Genomic DNA, 24,896 nt, shown 5'->3' with positions numbered 1-24,896 from the left:
CCAGGGTGCCCAGGCATCCTGGGGCACCTTGAAGTCTCTTCAGGGGTGCCTTGGCAAAATGCCTAAAAATTGCCCACAAATTGTATACAAGTCAGCATGTGGATGAAGCCTGCCTTTAAGTTACACAAAGCCACAGGTTTTCATTGTGCACCAATACAACCTTCTAGCTGCCGGCATCCTAACGGCCAATGGCATCTTCCGTTGATGAGGAGGATGTCGGTCACCTGCACAGCATCCTTGTTTTACCCTCCCCTGCCCCTCTCCATCAGCATTGGTTTCACATTGGGATGATAGAGAAAAACTAAGGGAGAAGAGAAACCTTGGAATACTAGTCAGTACCAGTTGGCAAAAGTGTATTTGCTTTGGAAGAATAAATCACCTCCAACCTTGGGTGTCCTACTTATGTAGATGATGCTGCATTATATAAAACAATTAGAATAGTTTTTACATTTTAGAATGGGGTGCTTCGAGACTGTCCATAATTTTTAAAGGGTGCCTTGGCTGAAAAAAGGTTGAGAAACACTGTTGTAGACTAACACATGGGCTCTTCAGTTGCCTTCAACCCATCTGGGTTTCCAATGTCTTATTGCATCCTTCAGAAGGATGGGGCTACCCTCCATCTTGGGAGCTTAGATAGTTTACAGTTCGGGAACGCATTTTGCAGAGGTGCCGGTCACAGCAGTGCGGCTTTACACATATTAGAAAATTTATGAAACAAACCCTCTACCCTGAAATCTTTATTTATTTAATTGGGCTGTCTGGATGGAGTGCTTGGGGATTTTTGAATGATTTAATAATACATCCATAGAACAATAACAATTGTTTTGAGGTGCTCTTTGGGATATAATGCTTTTTTTGTATGTTTAAAATAAGGTCAGGAACAATGAAATAATAATAACATGCAACCACCCTGGTAGATATTACTTTTTGTATAGCAACAACCAGGGCTTTTTTTCAGCGGGAACTTGGGGGAACACAGTTCCGGCACCTTCAATGGGTGCTGGACGGTCTACTGATGCTGGCTGCTGGGAGATCTATTGTTGCTGGAGGGGATCTATTTTTGCGTGGCAATCTATTGTTGTTGGTGGAGGATCTTTTGGTACTGAGGGTTAACTGTTGCTAGAAGGGATCTACTGTTTAGGGGGGGGTCCACTGTTGCTGGCTGCTAGAGAGTCTTTTGATGCTGGCTGCTAAGAGATCTTTTGCTGCTGATGAGAGTTTATTGCTGCTGGCTGTGGGGGATCTATTTTATAGCTTTTCTTGTTATCATAACCTAATCCTATACATTCCAATACAAAATTATAATTGGCTCTATATTCTCTAAAAGGGGCTGTACTGGAAGCTGGGTAGGGGGTGGAACCAAGGGTAAGTGCTCGGACGTTGGAAGGGGTGGAACCAAGGATCAGTGCTCGGAGGTTGGAAGGGGTGGAACCAAGGGTTAGTGCTCGGAGGTGGGTAGGGGGCGGAGACGGAAAATAACTTAGAAGGGGGAGTTCCTGCACCTATTCTCTGAGAAAAAAAGCCCTGGCAACAACAATTATTAAAAAAAAAATGTTACAATAAAACACAAAAACAAATTGGGAAATTTGTATTTTTTTATTAAATTATTTTTATTAACTTTTTTGCTGAAAAAGGAACAAAACAACAAAGAGGTCGACCTTACATTTATTTGTGGCATCCAAAAAAAATCTGTTGTGCTCTACTCATAAACATATATTGGACAAGATTCTATACGTTATGCAATGCTGTATCATGGAGAAGCCTGGTGGCCACATTTCAGGAGACTACAATTCCCATCATGTCTAGTCATGTCTGTGATTGTCAGAGTTTTACAATGCCCCATGGGATGTGTAGTTTTGCAACAGCTGGAGGGCCGTAGTTTGAGGACCCCTGCATTAGAGGGTTCCTTTTAACAATTTTTTAGACTGAATATCTCAAAGCAAAGTCCTATCCAACAGCAGAAGATGTTCCCTCAGTGGATCAAATTGTGCTAATATAGGAGGAGGATCTCTCCTGTTAGGCCTCTGGGGAAGCGCGCTACATCAATTTTCCATGTTCCATCTACACAGTTGAGGAGGATAACTAATGAAGTCTCTTATATTTTAAAGTCCCAATATGACATGGCTGTATCTGCGGACTCGAAAATTGTAATTGTTTTAAACATTGTATAAATAATATTTTTTGTCAATGCAGACTAATGTATGGAATGTCATACCACCCTACAACTTGACTAGGATACAACATTTTTTTGTCAATACAAAGTAATACGTGGTGTTGATGTCCAATTCTACACTAACAATCTTACTCATATTGCTAAAACCCATAAAAGGGTTTGGCCTCTTGATTTAACCTTTTTTAAAATTTGTATCAGGATGGGTTTGTTAGCCCCCAATATTCAGCCACCATCCTGGAGAACCAGGGTACCCATTTTAGGTCTAAACATCACTGCAAACCTTTGGTGGCCCTTCTGATAGCTTTGTTCTTTCTGGTATAGGTCTCCAGATGATTGGACCTCACCCATCTCATCACTAAATCAAGTAGCGTTACCTTCTGGGCCTTCATGGATCAACAATAATAGAAGAGCAATTATTTTTTATTAATGTTTTCTATTACTTAGTGGTAGTTATCATGGGTTTTGGTGGATCTCCTGTTACCCTTGGTAAGTTTTTCACCAAGAAATGCCCACCTTTCCCCACTGCTTAGCAGCTTCCACGTTGTAGTCAGAAACAAGGGGAAAGGTCAGAGGATCAGCAGACAGAAAATAAGGATATCCAGGGACAAGCTGGAGTCAATTAGGCCAGCCATAGACAGTTTGAATCTAGGCCAGTTCAGCAGGAACAGGTCGAATTTTTGAACCGTGTGTAGGTAAGGCTGAATGTACCAAGTTGATTGATCGTTCAACTTGGGTACAACCAGCCTGCCAGATTCATTTGCAATTTTTGATAGCGGCTGATGTAGCCGCTAGCAATATTTACTGTCTTTTCCTGGTGAGGACGCCTCACCCCCCTCCCGTCAGGAGCAGAGAATTGTTTGGCAGAACGGATTCCCCTGTCAGCACTGTCTGTGTTGATGGGGGAATTGAACGATCCTGAAAGTAGACTTGCAGAAAGATAAATATTTCATTAAGCAAAGGGGACTCATGAATGCCTAGCAAGAGTGCCCAGCATGGACAAGAGGATACCAGTGAGCTGTGAGCAGATCGAGGGGGAGGGGGGCATGAAGGACCTATGGTCTTAGACGAGCAGTAAGTGGGCGATGCCAGCCATTCACAGCCGTATAGAGGTATGCTTTGGCTGTGAACCAATGTAAAAATATGTAGGTACCGCTCAGGCTTTGAAGGGTCTTAGTTCAACACCAACTGCTAGGAGTTTCAGCTGGGAACACAGCTTGTCTCAGCTCCAGACATCAACATGTCGCAAAGAAAGAAGCTTTTAATGACCCTAAAATTAGACTTGCAGGAAGATAAATATTTAATTAAGCAAAGGGGACTCATGAATGCCTAGCAAGAGTGCCCAGCATGGACAAGAGGATACCAGTGAGCTGTGAGCAGATCGAGGGGGAGGGGGGCATGAAGGACCTATGGTCTTAGACGAGCAGTAAGTGGGCGATGCCAGCCATTCACAGCCATATAGAGGTATGCTTTGGCTGTGAACCAATGTAAAAATATGTAGGTGCCGCTCAGGCTCTGAAGGGTCTTAGTTCAACACCAACTGCTAGGAGTTTCAGCTGGGAACGGAGCTTGTCTCAGCTCCAGACATCAACATGTCGCAAAGAAAGTATCGCAAAAGTCACACATTGCTTCAAATTCACTGTGAAAGAGTAAGTGGCAGCCTCTGCCTGGGCTCCGGCCAGGCCATGCCCCCAACGTGTTTCACTCTGTCCCCAAATCCTAATCATGGTTATATGCTTTGGCTGATTGCATTTTTTGATCAGCAAAAATAAAGAGGTATGATGGAACAGAATGCTTTATGTAGGGAAGAAAAAGTAGACTTTCAATAACATCTTCCCGTCCATTCATGGTGTCTCTTCAACATAGTCGTTACAGCCGATGGTTGAGAAGGACTGCCTAATCACGTGACCACTGTGATTGGCTGTCACAGTGGTCACATGATTGGAAGCTGGTTCTACCATCTCCAGATCATTACTAGAGAACGCGAGCTGTCTTTGAATCCTCAGCTGCCTATAGGTGCATATGTGCCATGTGTAGGCATTAAAGCCCACCCCTCTTTGCTGCTGCGTTATGTAGGTGGAAAGGTTAAGAAGTGATCAACAAGAAAGGAAATACTGTACATGTTTTTACTATTCTTTTGAAAATGCCCCTTGCTCTTTCAGTAGTGGAGCAGTTGGTGTTGTTTTTTATACTAAGACAATGCAGGGACAATAAGTTTTGTGAGTGTCGCCTAGTACAGTGCAGCCATAGCACTCTACAAATGAATCAACATGGGTATTATTTGTCAGCCAGTGGAAGCAAATTTAAAATAAAAAGAGAACTGGGGAGTTTTAATTTTTAGAAGGAAAAATAATTGGCCTTAAGTGCTCATGGTTTTTCAACCAAGTACACTATATTATCAAAAGTATTGGGACGCCTGCCTTTACACACACAAGAAGTTTAATGTCATCCCAGTCTTAGTCCGTAGGGTTCAATATTGAGTTGGCCCACCCTTTGCAGCCAATGAACTTCAACTCTTCTGGGAAGGAGGTCTACAAGGTTTAAGAGTGTGTCTATGGGAATGTTTGAAATTTCTTCCAGAAGCACATATGTGAGGTCAGGCATTGATGTGAATGAGAAGACCTGGCTCACGGTCTCCGATCAAATTCATTCCAAAGATGTTCTATCTGGTTGAGATCAGGACTCTGTGGAGGCCAGTCAAGTTCCTCCACCCCAAACTCGCTCATCCATGTCTTTTCGGACCTTGTTTGTGCACTGGTGCGCAGTCATGTTGGAACAGGAAGGGGCCATTCACAAACTGTTCCCACAAAGTTGGGAGCATGAAATTGTCTAAAATTTCTTGGTAATGTAAGGGGCCAAGACCAACCCCTGAAAAAAAAACCCCACACCACAATCCCCCCTTTACCAAATGATTTTGACCATTGCACATTGCAAGGTTCATAAAGACATGGATGAGCGAGTTTTGGGTGGTGGAACGTGACTGGTGTGCAGTCATGTTGGAACAGAAAGGGGCCAATTCCAAACTGTTGCCACAAAGTTGGGAGCATGCAATTGTCCAAAATGTCTTGGTATGCTGATGCCTTAAGAGTTCCCTTCACTGGAACTAAGTGGCCAAGCCCAGCCCCTGAAAAACAACCCCACACCATAATCCCCCCTTCACCAAATGATTTGGACCAGTGCACAAAGCAAGGGCCATAAAGACAAGGATGAGCGCATTTGGGGTGGAGGACACCTTTGGGATAAATTAGAGCAGAGACTGCAAGCCAGGCCTTCTCGTTCAACATCAGTGCCTGACCTCACAAATGTGCTTCTGGAAAAATGGTCAAACATTCCCATAGACACTAAACCTAAACCTTGTGAACAGCCTTCCCAGAAGAGTTGAAGCGGTTATAGCTGCCCTAGGGTGGACCAACTCAATATTAAACCCTACAGACTAAGACTGGGATGCCATTAAAGTTTATGTGCATGTAAAGGCAGGCGTCCCAATACTTTTGGTAATATAGTGTACATGCCAAGCAGGCATCTATCACCATTTTGCTATCTTCTGTTATCAGTTTCACTTTATCAATATTTTGACCCTTTGGTAACAAACAAACCTTCTCAACTTTAAAACCTCCTACATCTCTGTGTGACAATAGCCATGTTTTCCCTATCTGCATAATCAAGCCACATTTATTGAAAATTAAGGGAAATAGTGACAACTAGCATTGGTAGTTATTCCAAATATGTACATTACTGGCCTTATAGCAAAAAGAAGAACTAACACAAATAGTAATGTCTGCTGCAGTGGTACATTGCAATATTACAGACAATGAGTGTGGGAACTTTGACATCGTGTGAATCGTTGTGCACACAGAGCAGCAATGTTGTAATACACCACAGATGTACTGAGGATAACAATGAGGAAGTATAAAAATGTAATATCTCTGTAGTAGTACTGCTAGATCATTTCAGGCTGGCCACTTTTGCATGTATAGCTATGTAAAACATTAAAAATAAATTCCTATACCGATTAGAATCCAGTAATACACTTTCTCACCCAGCTCTGCACATGCTCAGTTGCTCTCTATTTTTCGGCAATATGGCAAAATCTGGCCAATCTGCTGGCAGCTTAAAGATTTACTGCTGCTCAGGGGCTCTGGGCTTCAGAAAAATGTCAGCCTCCAGCAAGAAGAAACAGAGGCAATGCTGTAGGCAATTTACAGCACTCACTCATTTTTGTAGCATAATTATTATTGTGGAATGTATGTTCCTTGTGTAGCACTCTCCTAGCAGAGACTGCTGGGAAAACTTAATTTGGGTCTTCTGTAATCAGTGGTGCAGGGGTTGATTGCTTAGGGCTGCTCAGTGTTTCACAGACTGCTGCTCTGTTACTTCCCCCTGTCACCTGGAGATTTCTAGAACATTGTGGGAGAAAGGACATTGTCTGAAGCCTGAATATTTATGGAACTTCAATTCCTCCTGTATTGAATTGTATTGTATCTGTATTGTCTTCTCTCATATTTTAAAGACACAATGGTAACAGGCGCTTAAGTCACATATTAGACCAGAGTCCATAGGAGTACAAAAGTCATTAATGGCATAGGGGAAGAAAAAAGTCCACCATATAGGGCAGCCATCCAGAAACCAAAAGCCAGGGGTTCCACAGGCTAAAAACAAAGACAGACAGAGGCGCCTCTAAAGCCCCGTACACACGTACCGATCGTCGGCCGAACGATCGGCCGTCTTTTGTCCAGGGCTGTCGTGTCTGTTGAAAACTGCAAAAGACTGCACACAAATTTTGTCGGCCAACAACAGCCGACTGCAGAAGTGTTGTCATGTGATGGTTAACTTTCCGTGTGTTTTTTCTTTTCTGAGCATGCCCAGTCTTGCAAATCTGCTGATTGTCGGCCGAATTCTGTACTGACTGGCGAACAATCGGCCGTTCTGGTGTTGGCCAACAAAAATTTTAATGCCTGCATGACAGATTCTGTTCGGCCGAAAATGCGCTGTCGGCTGTCGGAAGCATCATACTAACAAGCCTACAATCGGCCGATCGGTCGTCGGCCGAATATTTACGGCCGACGATCGGTATGTGTGTACGGGGCTTAAGTGTAGACTTTTTTATAACAAGTTTAATGAATAAAATTATACACTCACATATGTAAGCATAGATTCATGCCCATAAACAAGGTTCCAGTGTGGGGAGGTGAACATCATCCGGTCCTAGACATCCATCCTAGCTGGAGCTGAGATCTCCTCGCCGTGGCCGGCTTGTTTGGGCGGGATGAAAACCAGGAAGTAGGCTCGATGTATTAGCTGACAGCGATTCCAATTTATACATATATTTTGTTCTAATTTATATATTTCTTGCCAATTTTTATTTGTATTTTATTTTTATTAATATTCATTTAATTCTTATGTTTTTTCCTCTTATGCATTTCTACATCATAAATCAATAATTCCTTTTAATTCATAATTTTATAATTTTTACATCGGTAGTTTGCTACACATAGCTAGCTGGTACATCTTAATATTACTAGTGTCATATACACATATTTTTTATATATAAATATTGGTGTATTATTTCTCCAACTCTGTTTTATCAGATGGTTAAGCTGAATTTTAATCTAGCTTAATTTTATTATTTATTTTATTTATTTCAGGTACTTATATAGCTCTGTCAATTTACGCAGCACTTTACATATACATTGCACATTCACATCAGTCCCTGCCCTCAAGGAGCTTACAATCTAAGGTCCCTAACTCACATTCATACATACATAGTAGGGTCAATTTATTTTTTTTATACAGGATCCAATTAACCTACCAGCATGTCTTTGGAGTGTGGTATGAAGCCGGAGTACCTGGAGGAAACCCACGCAGGCACAGGGAGAACATGCAAACTCCAGGCAGGTAGTGTCGTGGTTGGGATTCGAACCAGCGACCCTCTTGCTGCTAGGTGAAAGTGCTAACCACTACACCACTGTGCCGCCCATTTTGTGACTTTTAATACAATTGATATATGATCATCAGTCCATCTATATTATTGAATAGATATATCCCCCTTCGTTGGATCATTTGCATCTTCCCCCCTCCTCTCCCATTCCATTATTTAAATGAACACCATTGTCATTTGCTACTCTATTTGCCGTGAAAAAGGAGTGCGGCTGCCCCTCCCCCAGGCAGCACGTACGCTCGGAAACTCGTTGCATGCAGATGACGTCATCTTCGTTGGACTAGCTACCAAGCCTCGCTGTCAGCTAATACATTGAGCCTACTTTCTGGTTTTCATCCCGCCGTACAAGCCGGCCACGAGGAGGAGATCTTGGCTCCAGCTAGGATGGATATCTAGGACCGGATGATGTTCACCTCCCCACACTGGAACCTTGTTTATGGGCATGAATATATCCTTACAAATGTGAGTGTATAATTTTATTCATTAAACTTGTTATAAAAAGTCTACACTTAGAGGCGCCTCTGTCTGTCTTTGTCCTTATATTTTAAAGCGCTGTGCAAACTGTTGGCGCTATAAAAAGCCTGTATAATAATAATAACTCCAGCCAATCCCTGGGGAGGTGTGCCCAGATGGTGATGAGAGAGCCCATTAGTAGTCTGAGCAGCAGGGCAGTGTTCCCGGGTCCAGTTCTGCAGGAGGAGACCCCTGTTGAGGGTGCTCTGCCCCCCTGGGGAAAAAGGCCTGGGAGGAAGACAGCCAGGAGACACCAAGGTTCCATCTAGGTTTAGCTGGAGGGTCTATTTACAAGTTCTAGTCCAAGGATCCCGTTAGGTCAGGAGAAAGCTCATGGGAGAGAGCCAGGAGGAAGCCGTGGGAGAGAGTCCAAGTTTCCAGAGGCGGTGTGAGCCTACATCTCCCTCACTAGCCTGGTGGATATTGCCAGGAGGCCACCGATGAGTACCTAGTGCTGCCACAAAGTGGAAGTGTGTTGCTTTTAAACTCTTGTAGGAGCACAGGTCACAGTCAGCCTAAAAACCCTGTGGGACATTCGTTTGTGCAAAATACAGAAGTTTGGTGCAGTACAGCCAGAAATTGCACAACCAGATGTTTGTTCAGAGCAGCCAAAAGTTGAAGAGTCCTCAAGTTGTACGGTTCCAGGGTATCCCATGCTCCCCATCCAAGTTCATCGTTCCCAAATACAATCACACAAAGAAACCCCTAGATCAGTGATGGTGAACCTTGGCACCCCAGATGTCTTGGAACTACGTTTCCCATGGTGTTCAACTACACTGCAGAGTACAAGACATGTAGTCCCAAAACATCTGGGGTACCAAGGTTCGCCATCACTGCCCTAGACTGATCTTTGAGCCAGAGGGAGAATGCTGTGTTCCTGGCTGTGTTCTCTAAAGGGGGAAATAGGAATCAATTCACCAGCGGCTCTTTTGGGGATGCGCTACACTTGCTGAAGGATATTATTTTTCATCAAGTTTTTATGGGTAAAGTCCCGCTTTAAGACAAAATAATGGGAAAGCAATGTGTTGGTCAAAGTTGGACCAAGGTAACTGTACGGAAATATGCATACCCAGAATTTAGCTTTTAATAATTCATATCTGTCTGAACCCAACATGTTATCTGCATACTACTTCCCCATCCTCTCTGTTCCTGAAAAAAGGGACTGCAAGAGCTGCAAATGAAATACATTACAGGCCATCAGATGTAATGAAATTAACACAAAGATTGTCATAGCTTTTGTCATTTCTTCATGCTTTCACCGCATCCCCCTATTTTATTTTAAGTACAGACATTGCTTATAGCAAAGTTTCTAATTTAGCTCAACATTGTTCTTTGGATAGGCTTCTTTATTTACAACTTCAAGAAATTTGATGAATTTTATGTGATAAAAGATGAAAAGAAAAATAATTATCAACAGAAATCCTGATAGTATTAGCTGAATCATGTTCTGTATCACTGTTGGATTAGATTCACCTAAGGAAAAAAAAAAACATTTTGAGCACTCCAAAAATTTGCAACCAAAGAATACCAAATAATTAACTTTGAATGTGTTGTTGTTTTTGAGTGACAGGAAGTGAGAGGGAAGTCTCCCAAACAGGCAACCAATCTGAAGCTGTAATACTTGCCGACTCTAAAAAAATAAATATAAAATAATAAAAAATAAAATAAAAATTAATAATGGAGATTGGTTCCTTTGTATGCTGCCCCCGCCTCTCCTCCTATCCAGTTCACTTGTGTTCTGCTGTCTCCAGGGGCAGACTGGCAGCTTTCGGCCCAGGGGGCAAGTACAAGCCAGAGGCCCATGGTGCAGCGACTCGACCCCCCTCCCAATTTCCCTCACCCCCCTCCCACTCTCCCAATCCTCCTCCTGACCCCCATTCCAAGCTGAAGCCCTGCACCAGAGACTCTCTACTTACCGGCTGAATCTGGGTTCCCGACCTGGCCAGCAGGGGGCGGTTGGGGGGAGCTGGGACCGCTCAGTTGGGGCAAGGGCAGAAGAGTCTCCAGTGGGTCATGGAATTGGCTTCTGCTCAGAAATAGTTTACACCATCCATGCTGGGGGGGGCGAGGGCTGCTCTTTGTCCTTGTCTTCAAACCGCACTCAGTAGGTCAGCGGCAGGGACGTTTTACTTATCTTCTCCAGGAATACTTTAGCAAGTCTGTGGCAGAAGCAGTGCAGCCTTTTTACGGGGCATCAGAGCAGCCCAGGGGGCAATTGCCCCCCTGCCCCATGGCCCAGTCCTCCCCTGGCTGTCTCTGGGCCCCTGTGTGCTCCCCTGTCCCCCCCCCACTGTGCTCCCTCCCCTCTCCTGCCGGCTGCTGCAGGGGATGTGTCACAATAGAGAACCAGGAAGGGGTCGGTAAATATGTAATTTACCAGCTCCTTCCTTTTCTGAATGGACAGAGTCATAGTCAGTGACATTGTAAAAAGAAATTAAATAAAATGATAAAAAATAATACAATTGAAATACCAAAAAATAAAAACGACTGACACCAGTGGGTGAACTTCCAGGATCGCAAAGGTCACACTTGCGACAGGGCCCTGGCATTCCACCACAGTGGGGAGTCCCCAAGATGGCAGGAAGGGGGCCCACTGCAGAACTTGTGAATGGGTCCCGCTGCAGGACTGTAATAAAGGGCCCCGCAACGAGAGTAAAGGGTCCCAGTATTAGTGGGAAGAACGTCAGGCTTGAAGGGAAAGGCCCCGGCCAGGGGTCCGGGGGGCCCTTCATGGTTTCTTGCACTGGATTCCTGAAGGTTCTAGTTACACCTCTGGTCTACAAAAAACAGTTCAGAAGACCTTCTGCTACGACAAAGCCCAAGCAACATCGTAGGAAGGGGGTGGGAGGGTGTGGGGTGATCAGCATCAATTGAAGTATTTCCAGAGTAAAAAGTCTGGGCGTCAGGGGATCCCGGAGCTAGTTTGAAGCAGAGGTGATTCCAAGAACTTATTGGGAACCTCTTTGTAGGTTTTCTAGGAGGCCCCAACGTGCCCAAGTAGGCATCTGATCACTACGAGTGGATACAAAGAAAGGGTGGGAAGAAGAAACAGGGAGAAAAGAAAAGGAGTTAGAGGGGAGATTGGGTGCCACTGGTGGGGACACATAGTGACAATTATGTGTGTGTTTGGGGGGATGGAGGCGCACAACTGTATTCAATCTGACCCCAACACCCGTGCCTTTTTTAGACAATAGCTTGCCTATTCACTTTGAAATTGGCCAAAATTCAGTATCTAGATTTACCTGTTATAGACTTCAATAGGGTTTACAATGAAGTTTGGCCTTCGCTGATTTCAAGCAGAGTATCCCCCCATCCTATGTGAATCAAACTCAGGCAGGTTGACTATCCAAACCAGGTGCTTCGATGACGTGTTTGCCAAGGTTTACTCTGCCCATTGACTCTTTCCCAGTCCACTGCGTACGGGGGGAGCCGCTTATTTCAAGCAGAGTTCCCCCCATCCTATGTGAATCAAACTCGGGCAGATTGTCTCATTGTCTTATTTCCATGGAGGTGTCTTGGGTATGGGTTTTTTTTTTTTACATCTTAGGAAATGTGTATTTCTATGAATATGATATATACTGTAGATACCCCATATTTACCAACATACCCCTACTTGGAATGAGCTTTAATAGAAATTCAGTGTTTTGTGCTGCCTCCGAAAATGGCTCGTACCTCCTTCTCCCTTCAACAGACGTGGCCAATCAAATCATTTATTAGTGTTAGCATATCTAAGCATGTTTTGTTTTCTGGATAGTAAGCACAGCATATACAAGTGTATCTCATAAAATTAGAATATCATCAAAAAGTTAATTTATTTCAGTAATTCAATTCTAAAAGTAAAACTCATATATTTTATGCGTTACACACAGAGTGATATATTTTAAGCATTTCTTTCTTTTAATTTTTATGGTCATGGCTTACAGCTAGCGAAAACCTAAAATTCTGGATCTCATAAAGCTAGAATATTACATAATACCAATAAAAAAATAAAAGGTTTTTAATACAGAAATGTTGGCTTACCGAAAAGTTTTCCATGTACAGTATAGTATGTGCTCAATACTTGGTCGGGGCTTTATTTGCATGAAATACTGCATCAATGCGGCGTGGCATGGAGGCGATCAGCCTGCGTCACTGCTGAGGTGTTATGGAAGCCCAGGTTGCTTTGATAGCGGCTTTCAGCTTGTCTGTATTGTTGGGTCTGGTGTCTCTCATCCTCTTCTTGACAATTCCCCACAGATTCTCTATGGGGTTTAGGTCAGGCGAGTTTTCTGGCCAATCAAGTGCAGTGATACCATGATCATTAATCCAGGTATTGGTAGTTTTAGCAGTGTGAGCCAAGTACTGTTGGAAAATTAAATTAGCATCTCCATAAAGCTGGTCAGTGGAGGGAAGCATGAAGTGCTCTAGAATTTCCTAGTAGAGGGCTGCACTGACTTTGGACTTGATAAAACACAGTGGACCAACACCAGCAGATGACATGGCTCCCCAAATCATCACTGACTGTGGAAACTTCAAACTGGACCTCATGCAACTTGCATTCTGTGCCCCTCCACTCTTCCTCCAGACTCGGGACCTTGAATTCCAAATGAAATGCAAAATTTTCCACAGTCCGTGATGATTTGGGGAGCCGTGTCATCTGCTGGTGTTGGTCCACCGTGTTTTAGCAAGTCCAAAGTCAGCGCAGTCCTCTACCTGGAAATTCTAGAGCACTTCATGCTTCCCTCTGCTGACCAGCTTTATGGAGATGTTGATTTCATTTTCCAGCAGGACTTGGCACCGCCCACACTGCCGAAAGTACCAATACCTGGTCACATGATCATGGTATCACTGTGCTTGATTGGCCAGCAAACTTATCTGACCTAAACCCCATAGAGAATCTGTGGGGTATTGTCAAGAGGAAGATGAGAGACACCAGACCCAATAATGCAGATAAGCTGAAGGTCGCTATCAAAGCAACCTGGGCTTCGGTAACACCTCAGCAGTGCCAAAGGCTGATCCCCTCCATGCCACTCCGCATTGATGCAGTAATTCATGCAAAATGAGCCTTGACCAAGTATTAAGTGCATACTATACTGTACATGGACAGACTTTTCAGTAAGCCACATTTCTGTATTAACCTCCCTGGCGGTATGATTATGTCAGGAATTATGTACCAAAAGCGGTACAATTTTTTGCATGGAAATTTGGCGTTATGTATTATAGGCCTACAATTCTTAGTAATTACTGACTTAAACCTGACCAAAACAAGACATCCCAGATGTGATAAATTGGAAACACAAACGCATGAATTATAATCTAATCAATAATAGGGATGATCGAACGGTTCGGGTCGACCATCGGTTCAGCCCGAACATTGGGTGTTCGAGGTTCGGCCGAATTTAGAACTTTTTGCCCAAAAAGTTCGGAATTCGGCAACCAGAACCGCCCAAAATGCAATGCTTCAGGAAATGGGCTTTAAAAGCCCGTGATTGGACCAAAACCATTAGCAAAAGCCAATTGAGGGGGCAGGAGAATGCTAGGAATGTGATTGGAGTGACTAGGGGGTCCCAATCATTAGTGAATACGCCCCCCAGTATATAAGATCGCCCCCGCCATATTCCTAGCATTCTTATACTGGACATGCAAGAGAGTGGAAGCAGTTCTGTTAATTTTACTTTAAAAGTGTCATTTAGCTATTTTTAGTGTGAGGAAATGGATATCTAGTGTAGTTAGAGTGCTCCTTTACACTTAAGTTAGCTTCAAAAATGTAGTTTCTGTAGGGAAAGTATGAAGTGTCAGGGTGACCGTAATGTAGTGTAGGGTTAACTGACAGTGACTGCTATGGCAGGGTGACCAAACCCTTCCATAGCAGGGTGACCGCTATAGAGAGAAGAAAACAAAATTCGGTAAAAACCAAAAAAGGGGGAACTGCGCAAACGGAGTGATATTTGACAATAAATATATAAATGTGAAAAATTATAAATGTGAAAAATTAGGGAATTTCTTCCTCTAGCGAGCGGCAATAAAAACGTGATAACGCAATATGTGATAATGAATGGGGGTTATTGCGCTCAGCTGTGAACTCACAATAAAGTGCTAATGCATAAACAAAGTTATGTCTCACATAAACTTATGAACCAATATATTGTAGGTGAATAGTTCAATACACATCAATAAATAGGTGAATATATCAATAAACATAGTCCTTGAAAAGTGCTCGGTGCAAACTATTTGTTCCAGCAGCAAAGAATGGACTTGATGTAAATGCCTTCACCAATCACCATACACCCAGTGCTCGGATAAAATACTTCTTACCAGAAGAAGTTGACCCCTTAGTTATAGGGGGTCATGCCCAGCATATATCTCCACAAGAGCTCCAAAGTTTTCCTGTTGCTATCTCCACATCCAGTATGTATTAAGCCAGAAGTATAAAGGCAACTTCAAGACTCCGGGTAACATGTTGTAGGAAATAAGGAGACTCCAATAGTGTAATATTGCCAGTAATCAGATTTAATTAAAAAGTATTGCACTTACTATATAGCGGTAAGTAGAACGCCAAAGTGATACAAATCGTTCAGCTTCTCCTGGTGGATGGGACGCCGCTTCCGCGTCTGCGCACCACCTCACCGGAACTCTACGGTCTCACGTTCCCGACGCACGTTTCGTTAGGCGTGCTAACGTCATCAGGGGATCATGTGACCGTACATTTCCTCACATCTTATATGGAGGCCAACCCAGCTCGCAGCATCCAATCACCAGTCGCCGGAGTAAGAACCGCCCATTCTCTGATGGATTGTTAGGTTCATCCCTTCAGTAAGGGTGCCTCACGGGGCATATTCAGTTGAAAATATTGGAACGCCTTTTACCTATGGTTACCGTTGAATTTAACCCTTGATTCGCTAGAACATTCAATGCCATAGTGGTATGAATTCCTATATTCTTATTAACAGTTCTAATTCGTGAATAGTGTATTATAGGATGGGATGCTGTGTGCTGAAACATTTACCAATAAGCCAATCATTTCAAATGACAGTTTGCCTATATAGCTAAATTATTAAATTATTATTAAATACATTTTAATAAACATTTTAATCTAACATCCTAAAATAACATAAAATTACATGAAAAATCACATAAAATTATTAATATTAATAATAATATTAATAATAATAAAAAGGATTCCCTTTACTCTAAAGAAGCATAAAACCAGGTTGAAAATGATGGGAAATGTATGTTATGTATTAAACTTAAAAATTAGAAATAAAACAATTCAAATCAATATCAATATTCATTCCCAATGGTTCTAGCATCTTCATTCTATATATCCATTGGGTCTCATTCATGGAGACTTTTTTGGTCATGTTTCCTCCTCTCCAGTGGTTATCCACTCTGTCTATGCCACAAAAGGACATAAGCGAGGGGTCCCTATTGTGATACAGGCGGAAATGGTTGGAGAGGCTATGTTTGGGAAAGCCTCTCCTCACATTACCCACATGTTCGTTAATCCTCACAGACAATTGGCGTGTGGTCCTGCCAATGTACTGTAGCCCACAAGGGCAACTAATTAAGTAGGTCACGTAGGTGGATCTACATGATATCAATTTATTGATTTGAAATCTTTGGCCAGTAGCTCTAGAATGGAAAGTTCTCCAGAAAGATCACCACTATATAGGCAAACTGTTATTTGAAATGATTGGCTTACTGGTAAATGTTTCAGCACACAGCATCCCATCCTATAATACACCATTCACGAATTAGAACTGTTAATAAGAATATAGGAATTAATACCACTATGGCATTGAATGTTCTAGCGAACCAAGGGTTAAATTCAACGGTAACCATAGGTAAAAGGCGTTCCAATATTTTCAACTGAATATGTCCCCGTGAGGCACCCTTACTGAAGGGATGAACCTAACAATCCATCAGAGAATGGGCGGTTCTTACTCCGGCGACTGGTGATTGGATGCTGCGAGCTGGGTTGGCCTCCATATAAGATGTGAGGAAATGTACGGTCACATGATCCCCTGATGACGTTAGCACGCCTAACGAAACGTGCGTCGGGAACGTGAGACCGTAGAGTTCCAGTGAGGTGGTGCGCAGACGCGGAAGCAGCGTCCCATCCACCAGGAGAAGCTGAACGATTTGTATCACTTTGGCGTTCTACTTACCGCTATATAGTAAGTGCAATACTTTTTAATTAAATCTGATTACTGGCAATATTACACTATTGGAGTCTCCTTATTTCCTACAACATGTTACCCGGAGTCTCGAAGTTGCCTTTATACTTCTGGCTTAATACATACTGGATGTGGAGATAGCAACAGGAAAACTTTGGAGCTCTTGTGGAGATATATGCTGGGCATGACCCCCTATAACTAAGGGGTCAACTTCTTCTGGTAAGAAGTATTTTATCCGAGCACTGGGTGTATGGTGATTGGTGAAGGCATTTACATCAAGTCCATTCTTTGCTGCTGGAACAAATAGTTTGCACCGAGCACTTTTCAAGGACTATGTTTATTGATATATTCACCTATTTATTGATGTATATTGAACTATTCACCTACAATATATTGGTTCATAAGTTTATGTGAGACATAACTTTGTTTATGCATTAGCACTTTATTGTGAGTTCACAGCTGAGCGCAATAACCCCCATTCATTATGACCGCTATAGAGAAATGATCATTTCTCTGAGTTGCTTCGGGACACCCTTATGGCTTCTCACCAGCCAAGCATTTTTTATTCTTTCAAATAGTTTTTATTGATTTTTCAAACATACAGAGTAAGAAACACGTGAACAAAAATTTGGGGAACAAAGGGGGAGCAGGCTTAACACAAATTAGCGTACTCACAGCCAAGCATTTTTTATGCTGCAGGGGCTGCCACTGTCAGTGCTTTTTTGAGGACATGTTTGATTTCAGACATGACATCTGAACATGTGTATAGGGGATATATATACACATATATCTGTATATATACCCCTAGACATATATAGGTGTGATAGTAGCAGAAATAAATGCTTGCGCTAATGAAATCATTTACAGTAATATATTTCTGCTACTATCACACCTATATATGTCTAGGTGTATATAAACATATAAGTATGTGTGTATATATACCACTATAGACAAGATGTTTCAGATGTTTTGCCTGCCTCAAAAGAACCCAAAAAAATGCCTAGCGTCCAAAAAAAAAATGCCCAGGTGTGTTTTTGCTGCCATTTTTTGGGGGTTTTTGGAGGCAGGCAAAACATCAGAACTTGTGCACAGTACCACTATACACAAGTTCAGATGTTTTTCCTGACTGCAAAGAACCCCAAAAAATGCCTTCTATTAAACCGGGAGAGAAGCTAACTACCTGTCCTGAAAGAAAGTGTTCTAATACAAACAATCTTTTTTTTCATGGTTCTGGACATGCTACAGAGCTGAAACTTCACATGTACACCTTTTAGACCCCCCAGATACTAAATCCAAAGTCAAAATCAAAAAATCTCTTCAAAAATGACAATTTTTAAGAACTTTTTTTGTGTGATTAATAGTTAATGGGGCATGACCCAGAACCCTGGGCACTTTTTAGGGGCGTTTATTGGGTTTTAGGGCTTAAAAATTGTGTTTTTTGATTACCGAAGTTCTGGTCCCATTGATGTCAATGGGGTTCTGAAATCCGGGCCGAACTTTCGGGAAGTTCGGATGTTCTGGCCGAACCGAACTTTTCAAAAGTTCGATCATCCTTACTGTCTATATGCCGCTCCCAGAAAGTATTTCTCCTTGGTCAACCTTACCAGTTGCCTGAAATTTCACTATATCTGTGAATCCATAATCTATACTTACCATTTAATTCGATGTTCAATGTGTTACTCCTCTTCATTATTATTTTGCCTGAAACTGTTTTCGCTACACAGTAATATTTCCCAGAATTCTCCACCTTAGCGAACTGGAATCCATATTTGTCAGATGAATTAAAACTCTGAATATTTCGTCCATCTTTGTAGAAAGCAAACTGCAGCTCTGTCTCTGGCCTGTATGGAGACACATTCGTGTGACATGACACAGTGACATTATCTCCTTCCATTACCGGAAATGGGGTCACTTCTATTTCTGGAGTTGTGAAGATTTCTATAAAACACAAATATTAAACAGCTAACCTCCTTTTTTTCACCAGGACATGAAGGAACCATTAGATTTTACCAGATTCAGTAGGAGTGTCTGTAATTATTTAATGTAATTTTCATTGCATCTTTAAAATATGACTTTGTTTTACAGGTGGTGAACACATTGCCCATAGCCAGGGATGGGACAAGGAGTGGCGAGGAGGGGCAACTGTCTTGGGCGCAGTGAAGCAAAGTAGCAATAAATGGGCACAGGGTACTACACCCATTCTATGGCATTCATTAACAATGGGGGAAGGGAACGCAATTCTGGATCATTGCCCTGGGCTCTGGACGACCCTGTCCCGGTACTGCCCATAGGTATGCTGCCTTTCGACGACATTGTTCAGTTTTTTACAACAATGAGCCTGGATTGCTAATATGTTCTTAGTAAGAACATCAGATAATTCCATACAGTCTACAGATTGATTATTTGTTGGGGAAGTAAAGCATTTCTTAAAATTTAACTTCAAATAAATGTGCCCCACCCCTAGTTCCAACCCCCTACCCTGGACACCCCAACCCCAGTATTTTTTTTCAACTGCTATTTATATCTTTTATCAAAGGGTCTTTATTCCAATCATTTGAGGTCACGGTGTAAGGTTAGCAAGGCGTCTTTCCCTGAAGGCAAAAAGCTCTAACAGTCCTTGGATGCCACCCAGGACTTAAAGCATGATGCTCTATTTGCAGAACCAAGATGCTTCCCAACAACCCTAGACAACAGAAATAGTTCATGTACTGTGCCAGATGGTTTCACAGGGGAAAGGTTCAAAGGTGTTGCGTGCAGGAGTGACCAGGACTAGTGGCTGGCTGGACGTCTAGTTAGCAGTGGTCTGTGCTGGCAGCAGACAAATGTATAATTCAATATCCAGGCAAGGGTCAAGGCAGGCAACATTCAGAAGCATAATCCATTATCCAGGCAGGGACCAGGGCAGGCAACAATTAGTAGAATAACCTGTTGCTATTCAGGTAAGGGTCAAGGCAGGCAACTTTCAGAAGCATAATCCATTATCCAGGAAGGGAGCAGGGCAGGCCACAATTAGTAGAATAACCTGTTATTCAGGTAAGGGTCAAGGCAGGCAGCAATCAGTAGTGTAATCTATTATATAGACAGGGGGGGTCAGACAAATGGAGGTAATCCAGAACAAGGCGCTCAGTTGACGAGCAATCTAGCTAAACACAATCACAATTACAATCCCAGAGTCCCTAAGGTTGATTTACTAAAGGCAAATAGGCTGTTCACTTTGCAAAGAAATTTGCACTTTACAAGGACATTTGACACAGAGCTTGGTGAATGAGGGGAAGTTCTGCTCATTTGCATCATCCAACCATGTGAAAGCAAACTGACATGACACCACATTGACAAAGCTCTTGGGCAAATTTCCTTGGCGAGTGAAAGGCCTATTAGTCATTAGTAAATCAACCCCTCTGTCTCTAATTGTCAAATATACATACAGTACATTATAAATATTGTGTTGTCATCTTAATTTTTTTTACTTTTTCCCAGGACTGTGTGGGGAATCAAAGTGAGACACTAACCGGATCCAAAGCTAGAGGAGTAGAGGAAATCTCTGGGAATAATTAACACTTGAGGAGGTCAAATCTGCCCCACTCCACCCCAATCAATTTTCAGGGCTTACCCATCATGGATATAGAAGTTCCTCCACTGTGCTGATAATACGCGAGGTGGTGATAAACCACTTTCGTACATTTATATCCACGAGATCCTCCCAGATTTATGTTATTAATATGTAACTTAGGATCAGAATGCCAATTTTTTATGACAGCATTATCTTTGTAAAATATAGTTTGTCCTCCAAAATATGTGGGATAATGGTGACATCTCAGAGTCACATTGTCACCTTCATGAACATAGAGAGGAGCCTGCAGGATCACCCAGTCTAAAAAAAAGAACCATAGGCAATTAGAGCAAATATACTTAAAGAATGTTCTACCCCTTCATGCTGTTCCCACCCTTTATATAAATCACTCAGACTATCATGTTGCACCAGCCTTGCCCATGACATGTTATAATGCTGTGCATAGACATTGCTGGACCAAAGGTAAAATCTTGAGATGTAGAGCTTCTTAGGGAAACCAAAGCAGACATCTCTTCCTTGCAAGTTCAACGTATATCCAGAGACGTGCTTAACTGGCAGAAGAAGTAAAAAAAAAGCAGAGCCCACAGGACAGTACAGATAAAATATTCTTTAATTGATGAAATTAAGATAAATTGCACTTACAAGTTGTGACTAATTATCAATATTTTATCAATTAAAAGATGTTTTTTGTGCAATATTTGGGGTGCTTCATCCAACAATGCAAGCAGCAAAGAACACTGACCACCAACACAAGGTGCAATGACCTGCAACAATAAGGGCCCAAACCACTGGTCACCATTTAAAGGTCCACTTAGCACCAATGTAATAATGAGTACAGAGTACCAATGTAATAAGGGTCACAGACCACTAAACAGCAGTGAATAGGAACACTTACTCCTCACCACTACATTCCATAGTCCTTACCCCTGCACCATATATATTATAGTGGATGTTGTCTAAACCCCCATACTCTATATCCTACATTATATGTTACATATTCCTGACACTTGTACTCTAAATGCTGTGCTGTCTGTTACATAGTCTTGACCACTGCACTCCATTTGCCATGTTATACATTACAGAGACCTGACTTCAGCTTTTCACACACACTGGGTTGTACATTACATAGTTCTGAATCCTGCGCGATAAATGCTATAGTGTATTTACCATTGCCCTAATCGCTGCAGGGTATATGCTATGCTGTAAATCGCATAGTCCTGACCACTACACTGTAGACACTGTGTTGTACATTACACAGTCCATACCAATGCACTGTATATGCATTGTTGTACTTTACGTAGCCTTGACCCCTGCACTCTTAGTGTACAGTGATATAACATAGTCTTGTTTTCTGCACCCAATACGCTATGTTGTATGCTACATCAGTGTTGCCAACTGTCAGTATTTTTACTGGCAGTCAGTAAAAAATGGGCATTTTTCTCATGCCAGTAAATGCCAGTGACAGGAAAAAGTTGCCAGTAAAAAATATGTGATGCTTGGCTTGGAACCAGAGTTGGATGAGACCATTCGAGTGCCTGCCACAGTGTCCTGTCCCTAAGCTAATTACTACATATACAGTATATATATATATTTTGTAAAGATATATTGAAAATATAATAAAAAATGTTTTTTTTTTGCTTTAACCTCCCTGGCGGTATGATTCTGTCAGGAATTCTGTTCCAAAAGCGGTACAATTCTTTTCATGGAAATTTGGCGTTATGTATTATAGGCCTACAATTCTTAGTAATTACTGACTTAAACCTGACCAAAACAAGTCTCTAGTAGACATCCCAGATGTGATAAATTTGAAACACAAACAAGTGAATTATAATCGAATCAATAATATTATTTTATTATTTAATATATAATATATATAATAAAATTATATTATTGATTAGATTATAATTCATGCGTTATATATTATATATATATGTGTGTATATAGATATATATATATATATATATATATATATATATATATATGTGTGTGTGTATATATATATATATATATATATACATATAACGCATGAATTATAATCGAATCAATAATATAATTTTTTATATATATATATATATATATATATATATATATATATATATATATATATATATATATATATATATGTGTGTGTGTGTATATATAGGTATATATATGTATATATATATATATATATATTTGCATATATATATATATGCATATATATATATATATATATATATATATATATATATATATATATATATATATATATGCATATATATATATATATATATATATATATATATATATATATATGCATATATATATATATATATATATATGCATATATATAATATAAAATGTGTTATGTGTTTTGTGCAACGTTTTTTTTTTTTTTTTTTTTGAATTTCCCTCTCTAGTTCCGCTCCCATGCAGCATTGCTGCTGCAGGGAACGGAACTAGGAAGTCCTCCTACCGACAGACGAGCAGCGGAGATCTCGGCTGGCGGTCACAGCAATGAGAGCTCATCGCTGGATCGCCAGGATAAGGTAAGAGAAGCTCCGCTGCGCTGTCTGCACGCTCTGCTCATTGACCCCGAGCGTGACTCGGGGATACCGCTAATAGCAGAAAATTCCTACCCCGAGTCACGCTCGGGGATACCGCTAAGGCGGTTAATACCTACTTTGTACTTTGAATCCCATTGCTTATTGCATATTGTAATTGTTTGTAGCCTAAATAATGAAATTTGCACTTAAAACTGTAATTTTGTAACTTTTGGAAATGCCAGTAAAAACTTGGCTGTGCCAGAAAATTTTGGGTGTTGTGTCAGTAAATTAAAATCTAGTAGGTTGGTAACACTGTGTTACATAATCATGACCACTGCGCTGAAAACGGTAAATTATTTGTTGTACATTACATTCTCCTGATCCCTGCACTCACAGTTCAAGGTGATCCAGTTTTATAACCTTAAACTGAGGAAATGGCAATTTAAAGTTACAAAATGCATTTTATTTGGAGAAATAAAGTAATTGGATGTTTTATTGAAGCAGATGACTGGTGCCTATCCTTTGAATAACTACATCTGGCGCCTCTGCCAATGAAACTACCCAGGGGCTCTTTTTGCGCTGACTCTTTCTACTACTTTGTTCACCCACCTGAGAACCCCTTAAGAGCACCCGGGATAGGAATACCTGAGGCATAGAGAGCCACCACACTGACCCTGTGTGGAGAGTGATTTCTTTCAACCCAGGCACTAGGGAGGTCACGTGTTCCCCATAGTTAGGTAACTGCAGCCTCTACAGTTGTATGTCCATTTTGACCTTTTTCCTTTCATTGTGGAAGCACTACATTCTTGTTTTTAATCTACTATACTATAAGGACTCTCCTGTCTCCCTCTCTTTTCTTTTTTTGGTGGAAAATCTGAGCTACCCGAAATCCTTGGCCAGCTCCTCAGGATCCTTTGGTCCACAATCTACCACCACACCCCAGACCCATGAGGTATAGGAACCTCCACCTAAGTGAACCACCTAAGCACTAAATGGAAGGACCAGGGGCGGACTAATTACTCATGGGGCCCCTGGGCAAGAGGAGACCATGGGGCCCCTGTGTCCCTGCCCACTCTCAAGCCACTCCCATGTAAAGTCCCACCTACATACATACTGCCCACATTACAAACGTTTGTCACAGAATTTCGCTACACTATGTTCAAAATACATGTTTAATAAGTTAAGAAAATAAAGAAAAATGTGCCAGAGATTCCTATTAGGAGAAGTACAGAAAAACAAGCTTAAGAGCTGTACTTCTCCTTTAACCACTGCTGGACCAGGCCTTTTTCTTACAATTGTTGTTTACAAGTTAAAATCTTTTTTTTTGCTAGAAAATTACATAGAACCCCTAAACATTATATATATATATATATATATATATATATATATATATATATATATATATATATATGTGTGTGTATATATATATATATATTAGCAGAGACCCTAGAAAATAAAATGGAGATCAATGCAATATTTTTTTTATCACACTGTATTTGCGCAGTGGTCTTACAAATGCAATTTTTTGGGAAAAAAATTACTTTTTGAATCAAAAAAAAAGAAAACAGTAAAGTTAGCCCAATTTTTTTCTATAATGTGAAAGATAATGTTACGCAGAGTAAATAGATACCCAACATGTCATGCTTCAAAATTGCGCACGCTCATGGAATGACGACAAACATTGGTACTTAAAAATCTCCATTGGCGACATTTTAAAAATTTCTACAGGTTACCAGTTTACAGTTACAGAGGAGGTCTAGGGCTAGAATTATTGCTCTTACTCAAACGATCACGGCGATACCTCACATGTGTGGTTTGCACACTGTTTACATATGTGGGCGTGACTTGCGTATGCATGAGCTAACGGGGATGGGGCGCTTTAATTTTTCTCCTATTTATTTTATCTTTTATTTTTAATTTTTACATTGTTTTTTTTTTATGTTTTGATCACTTTTATTCCTATTACAAGAAATGAAAACATCACTTGTAATAGAAATAAGCAGGACAGGACCTCTTTAATGTG

The 24,896-nt window shown here is 41.3% G+C and overlaps 1 protein-coding gene across 1 annotated transcript in view; it reads right to left on the bottom strand.

The window, feature by feature from the left end:
• Positions 1-9,930: 9,930 nt before the first annotated feature.
• LOC309569101 (high affinity immunoglobulin gamma Fc receptor I-like) overlaps positions 9,931-24,896 on the bottom strand; it is a gene marked incomplete at its 3' end in the record, with an annotated part of 90,225 nt that continues 75,259 nt past the window's right edge. Inside the window, exons 4-6 of the mRNA XM_082274865.1 lie at positions 20,388-20,648; positions 18,431-18,715; positions 9,931-10,094 (exon numbers count right to left, since the gene is read on the bottom strand). Coding sequence (XP_082130991.1) covers positions 9,931-10,094; positions 18,431-18,715; positions 20,388-20,648 — 710 coding nt within the window. The remainder of the gene's footprint in view (positions 10,095-18,430; positions 18,716-20,387; positions 20,649-24,896) is intronic.

This window comes from Pelophylax lessonae, assembly GCF_965119305.1.
Source record: "Pelophylax lessonae genome assembly, chromosome: 13".
Classification (NCBI taxonomy): domain Eukaryota; kingdom Metazoa; phylum Chordata; class Amphibia; order Anura; family Ranidae; genus Pelophylax; species Pelophylax lessonae.
This window is presented reverse-complemented; position numbering and strand designations above follow the sequence as displayed.